General features: G+C 40.3%; 1 protein-coding gene across 1 annotated transcript in view; it reads left to right on the forward strand.

Annotated features, from left to right (window-relative positions):
* The window catches only part of LOC118797699 (calmodulin-regulated spectrin-associated protein 3), a 38,528-nt gene that overhangs the window by 21,308 nt on the left and 4,640 nt on the right, over positions 1-12,580 (forward strand). Inside the window, 12 exon segments of the mRNA XM_036556969.1 lie at positions 2,596-2,735; positions 3,282-3,375; positions 4,243-4,288; positions 4,379-4,452; positions 4,567-4,597; positions 5,512-5,725; positions 5,727-7,137; positions 7,549-7,751; positions 8,307-8,416; positions 8,734-9,020; positions 10,511-10,568; positions 11,178-11,296. Coding sequence (XP_036412862.1) covers positions 2,596-2,735; positions 3,282-3,375; positions 4,243-4,288; positions 4,379-4,452; positions 4,567-4,597; positions 5,512-5,725; positions 5,727-7,137; positions 7,549-7,751; positions 8,307-8,416; positions 8,734-9,020; positions 10,511-10,568; positions 11,178-11,296 — 2,787 coding nt within the window.

Consider the following 12,580-nt stretch of genomic DNA (forward strand, 5'->3'; position numbering starts at 1 on the left):
CTCTGAAGTCGTGTCATCATTCTGTAGTCAATGTTATGCACATATTAGTAACTCTAGGTCTAAGCTGTTTTTCTCTATGGGAAAATGAATGGCGTTTTAAAGCTCTGTGATGAGCAAACCTGATAAGTTTTGATCTTTATACGTTCACTGGATTCTCTGAATTACAAGGTTGTTCAGCCCTTAGACTGTAAATAATGCTACATACCCTGATAGCAAGAGGATAGTGGGCCACTGTCACTTATGGCAAAGCTGGTGGTCCACTGGTGTTTTGCTCAGTGTTTTCCAGGCGGCCCACTGGTGGTTAAGCAGAGTATTAGACAAAATTCCACTTATCATCCCTCATTTTCCACACACAGCCCAATTTACTGATTTTTCCTTCCTTCCTTTTTTAAGTTATACTTTGTAAATTAGTTTAGTAAATAATTTTAATCCAACACAGTGTCAGCAACAACATATTCTACACTGTAAAACTCACTGCACATCTTAATGAAAGAATTAAGTTAATACAACTTAAATACTGCAGAAATTTGAATCAGAAACTTAATCTGAAAAAATCAAATTAACTCAAAAATGAATTGTTGAGATAGTAACCAATTTTGAGTAAGATTGTATTTTTTCAGCATATTCTGAGTTGAGGTAACTTTATTTGAATTATTATATTCACTTTACATGCAAATAGAAACAGGCTAATAACGGGTTGTTTTTAAAGACTGTTGAAAATTTAGCATGGCTTAATGTCATAGACATCATAAATGTTTACATTTAAATGATTTGGAGATTTGTGCTTTTTTCATAACTTTATTTTGATGATTTCAAACTCAAAGGTTCCATCAAATAGCATCTTTGATTAGAAAGAGAGCATAATTGGACCTGTTCAGTTGGATTTAGTGCAGCACAGTGTTTAAAATGTTAAATATTTATAATTTGATTCATAATTATTGATAGTAGTTTTAAAATGTGGCAATCTTTTGTCTGTTCTAACTTATCAGGTGTCACATAAATAAATAAATAAATAAATAAATAAATTAAGGAGTAAATAAGTAAATAAATAAATATCGTGACACATCATGTAAACTTTCCGAAGTATCATGATATCACATTCTGCCATATCTCCCACCTCTAAACTGCATAAAAGTAAGTCTGCTACTAAACTTTAACACTAAGCCATTCAAACTTTAGGCTGCTAAGCAACTTTTTAGTTTACTTTTAACTGCCAATTAAGTCTTGCTCAGTCACATCAAGCTGGGAAGGCTAGCGTGTGTTTCCTCCGAGACACGCTTGGAGGAGAGCACTACTCCAATGTGTGGTGATAGAGGGGAGACGCTTGATTGAGGCAGGGAAGATAACTCAGGGAGCTCGGGCTGGAGTCTGGGTGGCTTCTGCTGGAGCTAGAATGCCAGACCCCTCTTTGGACGATGGTAGGATTGACAGATAGAAGGAGGAGGTGGAGTGGTGGTGGGAGTGTGAAAACTATGTCATGGGAAACGGACTGTAGACATGGGAATTGAGAGGGTGTTAGATTGGAAGGAGGAGGGGTTTCAGGCATGGTCCTCCCCCCAAACTTCAGTTATTCCATAACTGCATAAATCAGCATAAAACAGCTGCCTGAACTGTACAGCATCGCGCTGAATGATGGGTGGGACAGAGAGGACCATCCCTCCAAGCCAGACAGAGAGAGGACAGGTATGATGTCTTGATCTTCCAGCCACAGATGGCTATGGAATTGCTGGGGACTGAACTCTTTATTTTCCGACGAGAGGGACCAAAGCTTGGATGGTTGTGACACTCGGGGGCCACGTTAGACAAAGCTTACTGGTTTCTGTGGGGTATGTTGAAGAGGTAGCTAGTCTTACATTGTCACTTAAGTGAGCTGAAATGTTAGCATGCATGTGGAAACATTGATATTTCAACTACAAAATGACCTCGTAATTCAGACGATCCAATAACATTAGGAGGAAAAATGTACATACAGTACATACTTTGGGTTTGGCCCATTTTTGTTTAACACAGTGTATGACAGTGACAACTTTAAAAAATGCCATTCATTTTTCCTATAAAGAAAACAAGCTTAGACCCAGAGTTACTAATATGGATATGACGGCTCTGTATACTACCAATTAAACACAACCTCAAGGTGTTAGCAGTCATTTGTATGAAAAGGAAAAGTTTGGCATGAAATTTAATTGAGCCATTTCCCAAATTTGGTCAATCAGTCAAGATATGTTTGGTGTCTGAAATTTGCCTCTTTAGTTTGACTCTGGACCCACGACACTAATATAACTAACAAGTAATGAAAGTGTATTCCAGCTAGTTTCTTGCTAATTGTGTGCCTAAATCATTATACTTGCATAAATGTCGAGACGTTAACTGTGTGGACTTGTTCAGTAATCTCTATCACACTAGATCACATGGTTTCTGACTGTATGACACACTGTTATCTATAAACATGGACAAAGGTACATTGCTAAAAACAGTAGCAGCAGTCATCTAGGAGTCTGAATTTTGTCCATACTTTTGTCCAAACGTGCTACGCAAATACGAACGGACATTAACACAGTAGCTTATTTCGTTTGTCATCTCTTTCTTTGCTTGTAGACGTGTGTTTGAAGGACACTATGTCTGTAGCGGACAGTCTGCATAACCTGCAGTTGATCAGAGAGTTCTGCAACAGCCATCTGAAAGGCTGCTGCCCCCTAGTGCTGGAGGACCTGCTCTACACCCCACCTGTGTTACGGGTGAGACCCTTAAGCATTCGAAATCTGAAGTTATTATTGTGACTTTGCTAAATTAGTTAAATATAATTACATATTTGGTTACAGTTACCTCACAAATTACATTTCAGTCTAATAACATTCTATATCGGCAGTGTCGAATCTGCATTTATGACATTTTTTCTTTTGTTTTGGTGGCAAAGATTCTCAAAACATCAAGATTGTACATACAACATTAACCTTTCATCAATTTCAAATCATTACTAGAAGCTGAAAGGTTGTAAATGAACTTTAAGTTGACTATACAAAGCTGTAGCTATGAAATCCCAGGTGGGTGCTATGGTATTTCTCAGGCCATTGCTATCTTATCCCAGGTGGTTGCTAAAGTGTTGCTAAGCCATTACTATGGCATTCCACGTGCTTGCTTATATATGTTCTAGTATAAATATGTCCATGAGGGTCCGTGTTGAATGAACAATGTACATAAAGGCTCTACTGCAAGGTTCTGTTGTTCTAGTTTGAAAATGCTGTAGCTTTTACTTGCTGAGTGGACTGATCTGTGATCTTTAGGTGAACATCATGTGCTTCCTCTCTGAGTTACTGGCAGTGTTTGAAGTGCAAAAGCCGGATTTTGTCAAGCCCACTCACACACTGGACCTTACAGGTAGGCCCATATGCATACTACCTATATACCTTATTATGCCCATGCATACATTATTTTATTTGATAGTGTATAGCATTGCCATAAGAGTTGGTGTAGTTATGTATATAAGCCCTGTAACCCTAAAAATAGTTCTTCAAGCCTATCAAGCCTCACAAAATTGCCATCGCTTAATGTGACCAAGAATTGACGACTTTGACAGTAAGGGGCCGTTAGTGGCTGGTAAAGTGTAATCCAGCCTCCCTTCACATGCCAGACTGGGGTTCAATTCCCAGTCAAGCAGGCACACCACATGACACCCATAAGGGTCCTTGTGCAAGACTGTAGTAACACTACAGTCACCTGCGCTATGTGGCCAAAAGTATATGGAAACCTGACCATCACACCTATTTGAGTTTGTTGGACATCCCATTCTGAAAACATGGGCATTAATAGGGAGTTGCCTCCTTTACAGCTGTGACACCCTCCTCTCTTCTGGGAAGGCTTTCTGTGAGATTTTGGATTGTGTCTGAGGGAATTTGTGCCCAACACAGAAGACCAAGCTGGCAATAATGCATAAATCATAAATATAATAATGAATGATGAAACAATATTGATCAATATTGATCAATTTCTGCTTTGTAATGTGATACATGTATGTAAATAAACTAAACTAAACTTACCCGAAGTGAATAGGCAGGTCTTATCAGTTAGTAACCAACAATACATAATTTTTTCAGTACTTGTTGGTATCGGCCCATTTCAGCCACAGTTACTGATTTTGACTCAATTACCTCAAATGACTGGTGGACAGTTTTCCTACTATTAGAGAACACACTATTATACTATATTGTCCCTTCTAAAAACAAAGTTATACTGTTTTCTTTATAGATGCCTCTGGTATGGAGGACTGCACCAGTCCCATCAGTGGCACCAGGTAACATCACTCAGAATAAACTACATTTAATAGTATGGGAATTACATTCATGTTGTTGAGTTGCATTGTGGGATTTGTTGTTTGTTACAGTGGCTCTCCGTCCTTCCTGTTTAAGCAGCCGCTCTTACCCATCTCATCCCCTTCGTCTCCTGGAGGGAAAACCGGTGAGAAAGCACAGCATGCTGGAACTTGTAATCCTCTATAAGGATATATGGGATTTGTAGTCCATGTTTCTGTACACCTGAATGATTCTTCATGTGTTTTGTTTCATTGTTCAGAGGGTCTGGGCTGGAGCAAGAAGCAGATCAGGTATGCTGCTTTTGCTTCTCACATTTTCAAGCTTACGAGCACACACAAAATTTCAGTTCACCTCTGTTCAAATTTATTGATTTTATTGATTATGTTCAAGTGTACAGAGTAGCAAAAGTCTCAAGCTGCAAAAAAGTTTTGTCCCAAACTGCAAAGTAGTAAAATAAAGAGACATTTCAGCCTAAAACCAAAGCAAAAGTTTGTTATCTTTTCTGTTGTGTAATATTCTGTAGTTTAAACACTTTGTGACTTTCATTTGATATAATTTCAATGCCAAAACAGCGAAGTAGATGAAAAGACAGAAACATAGTGTTAGATGAACACAAATTTAATGCTATTGCTCCCACAATATATTGTGTATGATTGATATTGTCCCACCTCGAAAATCCCAATTTAACTATATGCACATGTCAAAAATTAAGTTAATTTACTTTAATTTACATTATTTTTAACTTGTCATCATCTGACCTCGACCTCAAGTCTTTAGCAAGAGGTGGGGGGGCCTAACCAGCAAAAAATCTTCAGGAGCCCAGCAATGTCATTGTCAGATTTTTTATAATCATTAATAATGATTATACACATACACACGCAAAAAGTCGGGTCCTTTAATCTCAGAATGCAAAGTGATAAATATTTCATTACTGACATAAGAAAATCTCATGATCACACTTTTGAAAACATCAGCCGCCCAACAAATGGACGAATGAATGTTGAGTGGACCGATAAAAACAACTTAAAATAACTTTGAATAAAAACTCTTTATTTAAGAACATATTTTTCTTTTTCATTTACTGTTTTAGAGATACAAGGTTTTCTGATGATTTATTGATTTTGACATGAATTTACTAGGGGTTTTTTTTGATCTTACTCAGTTCTTGTCGTTTCATTCCTGTCTCGCTCCCTCTGTCTCTTAGTCGTCCACTGTCTGCAGTGACTTTCAGCATCCCTTTCCCTCTGGACAGTGATGTGGACGTTGTCATGGGCAACCCTCTTTTCCGCTCCGTTAGCACTGACAGCCTTACCAACCTTGCTCCCTACACGCCTCCAGAAGATCTGAGCAAGCTGATTGGCCAGGCGCCACTGGGGGAGTTGCCCACTATCGAAGAAGCACTACAGGTCATCCACACAGGGTCGATCTGTGCGTAACGAACCAGAAGGGGCACCGGCGGGCTTCTTCCTGCACTCCCCCGAAAATGAAGACAAGTCCAGGCTGAGCAGCTCTGCCCCCTGCAGGTCAGGAATGATGTACCGACCAATCGGAGGCAGTGGTAGGCGAGGGGGCGGGGTCAGAAGGCCAGTGGACTGTTCTAGAGATGACGATTCTGTTCTCAGAGATGGAAGCATCGATTCCGATGCTTCCGAAGATTTCTCCACAAGGTCTAACCCTGGAACTCCATCCAATGGTCCAAAAGGAGGCCGCATGACGAGTTTTGCTGAGCAAAGGAAGAAGCTTCCAGAGTCACCGGTGGCCTCCAGGGTGCAGGGATTGGAGGAGCCTTCAAGCCCAATGATCATGAGCCCTGCTGGGGCAGCAGAGGCCCAGGAGCTGGGGGCTCGTCTGGAGGAGAAGCGAAGAGCCATTGAAGAGCAGAAAAGAAGGATTGAGGCAATTTTCGCCAAGCACAGACAAAGGCTGGGGAAGAGTGCCTTCCTCCAACTGCAGAGGGAGCAAGGGGAAGGAGCAAATGGGGGCAGAGCCAAAGAAGAGACAGAGTTGCTCAGTCTGGACGAGAGGCTGACTCGCATGGAGGAGGAGCTAAAGCGGGAGGAGGAGCGAGAGAAACAGGAGGAGAAGGAGAAGGAGAAGAAAAAAGAGGAGGCGAAAGAGAAAGCTCCACCCAAATTGGAAAAGCAGGTCACGTTCTCGGTGGAACCCAAAAAAGGGGCAGAGAAAGAGCCGCCTTTGGTCGAATACAATGAAGCGGTGTCTAAGCTAAGCTCTGCCTTGCAGTCCTTACAGAGGGACATGCAGCGACTTACGGAACAGCAGCAAAAGCTAATGGGACAGAAAACGACTGCATCACCTCCAGCCAAAACCGCAACTTCTTCTCGGAAGACCCCACCTTCCAGCAAGGCCTGGGTCATTCCGGCTGGTCCGAAAAACTCAGTCACACCCTCGGCCCGAAAACCCCAGTCCAGCCGTGACTTCTCACCTTCAGGGTCACCATCTAAGCCAAGTGCAAGTGACCCCAAATCCCCCAAAGCGTCTGCATCCACCACACCTCGCAGGCTCCATAACTCCACCCCCAAAAGCCCCAAAAGGCAGCATCCTACCCGACCGTGTGACCTCAGTTTCCCACCGCTAACCCGTGTCCTCACGCCTCCACAGAACGTTGACACGCTTCCCCACCTGCGCCGTGTTTCTCCCAGTCAGTGCCAAGTTCAGACTTGTTCTTCCCTCAGACTTGGAGGGCCCCGGACCCCCCAGGAACCAGCTTCAGCTCCAGTCCAAGAGAGCAGCTCGGAATCAGGCTCCAGCACTGAACACACTCCCCTGTTCACACTGGAACTGGAGACCTGCCCTCCGCCGCCTCCCTCTGGTAAATTTTGCCCTTATTCATCACTATTGGTAATTACCTAAACTGCTGGTAAATATTGATGTTTGAATTTACTAGTAGTAACTACCACTACTAGTAATTGACAAATGATTGATGTTGGCAATTATTGCCCCTTCTGGTCAGTACTGGTGTTGGTAATTCTTACTGATAATTACTGCCATCTGTTAGTAAATATTGACATTTTCATTATTATTTTGATTAGCGCCCCCTCCTGGTAATTCATTTTGGCAATTCCAGCTCCTTGCTGGTAAATCAGAAAGTTCAATTATAATCTTGTGTTACTGTCTTTATGGACAGGAACATTTATGCAATGAATTTTGCTCAGAAATCAAATCTAACGTGGACTTTAATCTCAATAACCAATACAGTAAACATGCTGCCCTCTTTCCACAGTCGTGGGTCCTGTGAGTGTCGGCGGGGGCAGCAGTTCAGGAGCCCCCTCTGAATGCTCGTTTGAAAGCGACGTGCTCCTCAGCGCCCCTCTGAGGCTGGAGGAGGGCGAGACGGATCAGGAACAGCCCGACATTTTCTCCTCCGATTCCATGAGTGACCACACAGAGACAGAGAGCAGGGCAGGGGTCGGGATTTACTACAAGGTAAATAAATGAGATCATTCAGAATATTGACATTAAATAAACTTCATCATAGTAATGGTCCAATTATTGTGACTTGCCACAACTATTAAAAAAAATCAGCATAGTGTTCTGGACATCAATGAAACCGTTTCATTAGGGTTTTATTATTGTATTATTTATGGGTAGACATGCAGCTGCCCACAGCGCCCACTAGTGGATATATTGCGTAGTTGCATATTGGTGAGTGCATCTATGTCGTTGGTAGTTTTTATTGGCAATCACTAACGCCTGATGGTGAATATTGACATTTGTAATTATTATTGGTAATTACTGCCCCCTGCTGGTAAAGATAGGTATTTTTTATTATTGTTGGTAGTTACTGCCCCCTGCTGGTAAATATTGGTATTTTTTATTATTGTTGGTAGTTACTGCCTCCTACTGGTAAATATTGACATTTGTAATTATTACAGAAAACAATATGGTGTGTTAAAATTGCGATATATCATATATCATATTATGATTACTGATTATTGTCATGTGATTATTATTATTAATTACTATGTGTGTGTGTGTAAGGAGGGTGGTCTCTTTGAGGAACAGATGGCTTTGAAGAAAGCTCTACTTCTGGAGCGGCAGCAGAGACGAGCAGAGGAGATCAAGAGGCGGAGACAGGAGCAGGAGAACAGGCAAGATAAACACTCACACGTTTGTGTGTCCGTGTTTGTTTTGATCGTTCAGTTTTTGTTTTGCAATAAGAAAATGGAAAATGAGAAACGACTCGTTATCTGATTTTGATTTTAACAGAGAAAATGGGAAAACAGAAGATGACCCATTAGCCGATTTCGGAATATAAAATTGGCAATCTGCCATTATCAGATTTCAATTCTTGACTGTTGTTTTTGTCAAAATGCAGTCAGATAAATGTGTGATTGACAGGCCAAGCGAAAAGTTCATCAATCTCAGTTGTTCTAGTCTACACTAAATCTCTCTCTTCTTCCCTCAGTCGGCCATGCTCTACAGACGAACTTTGCCCCTCTGTGACTCCGCCCCTCTCCCAATCTCTGCCAACTACACACACCGTGCCCCCACCACCACAGGCCACACCCCTGCCATCTAATGCCACACCCCCAGGCACACCCCAGCGGCGTGGCGCCTTCACCAGAGCGGAGTACGAACGGCGGCAGCAGCTGAAGATCATGGCTGACCTGGAGAAAGTGCTGAAGCAGAAAAACAAAAAACAGTCGACCACCAACAAAAACAACTCCCACTCACCTCGCAAGGAGAAACCAGGTAATCACAAATACGCTGGTGGGGCTCCTTCAGAACCTTCTAGGTGATCAGAGAATGTCTAATGATTTCTGTGAAATAAATAATAATAAAAAACTGTAATATTTTGTTTAATTTTATTCCATAGAATCATGCTTGTGTTTAAAATATGCAAAGTACTGTAGTAGTAATTTGGTTGGAAACATAAGTGTTAAGTGACAGAAGAAATCAATAAATCATGTTTTGAATTTTTGGGATCAATTTTGTGCAAAAAATGTCATTCTAGTCATTCATGAAGTTATAGATAACTGACAACTGACTGTGAGTCATAGTCTAAGCAGGTTTGGGTTAGTTGTTAGGAATGGAAAACAGCGGCGGCAGCTCTATGAGCGTCACTGTAAAACTGATACATAAAAGCTCAGATATATGATAATGTCTTTTACAAGATTCAAATAAAACATATTTAATCTACAGCACCCAGAAATGGTCATGGTAATTGTTAGCTTAGCACTAACATGCTACTAAAATCCCATTTAATCACGTAAAATCCAGTCCCAAGAGAATCGCTAGCTGAATTTAGCATTATCATAGAGGTTTCGAGTTTTTTCAATTTTGAGTTTTGAAATTTATGGCCTAAACTGAAGGTCTAGCACTAAAAGTCACAATCTGCCTCTGAAACACACATTTTATTCATTAATTTTGGTCCATATTTTAAAATATATTATAAAAGCACTGAAATTGTTGGCCTTCCAGTTATGCATAAACTAGTGACAATATCAGCAGAGATACAATAGAAAAATAATTTTACAGATAGACAAAGCACCTTATCCTCTGAGTGTGGAAACTTCCAGCTGTTTAAGATAGGGAATAATGTTTTGCAATTTGTTTTGCTTTCATTTGTGTAAACCCAAGGATTTGGAGCCCCCTAGTGGCCAGTTTATGTAAATGAGAGAGACATTTAAGTATAATTACAAGAAAGACATATGTGTATGCACACATATTACTGTTCAAAAGCTTGAAATCACCATATTAACAATTTTCATTTTATTCCTTTCAGCAATAACTTGCACAATTACTCACCAAAAGGTGTATATTAATATGTGTGTGTGTGTGTATTACATTTTGTCAACAAGAAGTGAATAAAATCATAAATATTATATTGTAGTAATCTATTTACATTTTTGTTTGATTACAACTTAATTCTGAATATTAATTTTATTTATATTCATTTTAATTCATATCTGAGGTTTACAGTTTTCTCAGTCATTTTAGAATCTTCTACAGCTCTGTTCATCATTCTGGACACATCTAACATTTCTTCATTTATATTTACATTAGTGATTTACTGAGTATTTGAAATTATTAAAAGCATTCATTCCAAGCATTTGAAGGCTACTGTGTTATGATCTCAACACTACTATTTATCTACCTTTATCTAAAACTGACCAGTAAACGTCCTTGTTTCTTCCTTTAAAATGAAACTAAATGCTTTTATTTCTGTCTCCACTCTGTAGCTGAACAGGCTAACAGCACTCAGACTAACGGGCCGCTGCTTACAAACAAAACAAACAGGTACTGCAGGTTCTTCTCTCTGTCTCTCGTCTGTTGATGCATTCAAACAGTCCTCGTCTACTCATAAAGTCAGTAAACTGTCACGTCACTAAATCATAACGACCCACTACTATTTGCATGGCTAAATGGTTCTTTGCATGGTGAAATTGTTCTCCAGATTGACGGAGAATGTGTTGTATATGGTTCTATGTAGAACCCTTTTGAAAATGGTTCTGTATAGCAATAAAAAGAGTTCTTTTATTGTTACAAGCTTGACAATATAACAATAGCAGAACTCTTTCTGGTGCTATATACAACACATTCTCCATCAATCTGAAGAACCATTTAAGCATGCAAAGGGTTGTATATAGAACACATGGTTCTAAATAGAACAATCCCCTTTACTATAGAACCCTTGAAGAACCATCTTTTTTAAGAGCGTAACAAAGAACGTTCTAGCTGGTGATACGGCACAACAAGCAAACTCGCCTAATATGGAACTAGTTTACCGCTAGTATTTATGACTTTGTTAGCTGTTCCAGAGCACCTTCCTTGTGATAGACTGAAGTCCCAAGTTCACAAACTCACCGTTTTTCAAAACACCTTTCATTTTTCCCTCTGCTCCCTCAGCGTCTCTGATTCGCCATCAAAGCTGATGTCACCAGGCCGTCCGTCCAATCAGAATGGAGATAAGGACTGGGAAAACGGCTCCAACGCTTCCTCTCCTGCTTCAATCCCAGAGTACACTGGTAAAAGCTCATCTTCACTCAATCTTAAACTACTATAATCCTAAAGCCTATTGGAGCTGGATTAGTTTTTCCAGAGTATGTCCGGTTATGCAATCTGTGTGTGATTTGACTGGCCGATACATATAAGTGCCGGTTCCCCAAATTACGCAAATTACCCTGTGTCATGAATTTGATAATTGTTCGGTCAGTGAATTGAGTCAAATTAAGTTCTGTTTTCAGCTGTTAACCTTGTTTTCAGGACGCAAAAAAGGGAACAAACAGAGGCACCATTTTCTCTTACCTGGTTTTGTTATTACATCACTGTGATGTTGATTTGAACAGGACTATTCGTACTGAAGTAACTCAGAATACGGTGAATTATTGAAGGTAATGTTCTCTTATTGCTTAAAGCCTCGCATTGTAGGTTCGTACTGAAGTAAAATCATGGATCTTGTCGGCAATCACTGAAGTTGCAGTGTTCCCCCAGATAAAACTAATCCAGCTGGAATAAGGCTTTAAACTACTTTCGAATGTTCACTGTGTACTGTGAAACAAAAAATATCGTTGCTAATATCATCTTTGAAACAGTGACTTTACACTAGGTCCAAAAAACATTCTTAAAATCCCAGGATTATTACATATTGAGCCTCATTATTCAGTAACTACATGTACTGCAATGCAATGCTGAGTTATGACTGCTGCTGGGGTTTTACACGTTAGGATCACTTCTAGGTTGAGAGTGGTCCACCACCCCCAATTTTCAGCTAAGAGTGACTCTGTGGTCCAACATTGACCACAAATAACTGAATCACCTGTTTAAGATGTAGTTGAACATTTTACAATTGTGCTGGGCATCTGGAGCCCAACTACTAATATAAGAGTATAAATGGAGAATCCAGGAATGGCCTGAGCAAGGATGGCTCAAGGCTCTCCACTTTACCAACAAATTTGTCTGTATAATCTGACAGTTTAAGAACAATTTTCATCAACCAACGATTGCAAGGGTTTTAGATATTTCACCCTCTATGGGGCATAATATCATCAAGATTCTGGGAAACCAGAGGAATCTCAGTGCATAAAGGCTGAAATCTGTTACTGAGTGCTCGTGATCTTCAATCTCACAGACGGCACTGCATTAGAAACTGGCATGCTCCTTGATGGATATCACCACATGGGCTTGGGAATACTGACAAATTGTACTATGAATAGCATAAATCATTTATTAACAACATCCAGAAATGCTGCCGACTTCTCTGGGCTTGAGCTCATCTGAAATGGACTGATGCACAGTAGAAACGTATTATT

Source organism: Colossoma macropomum, unplaced genomic scaffold (assembly GCF_904425465.1).
Source record: "Colossoma macropomum unplaced genomic scaffold, Colossoma_macropomum, whole genome shotgun sequence".
NCBI classification, from domain to species: Eukaryota; Metazoa; Chordata; class Actinopteri; order Characiformes; family Serrasalmidae; genus Colossoma; species Colossoma macropomum.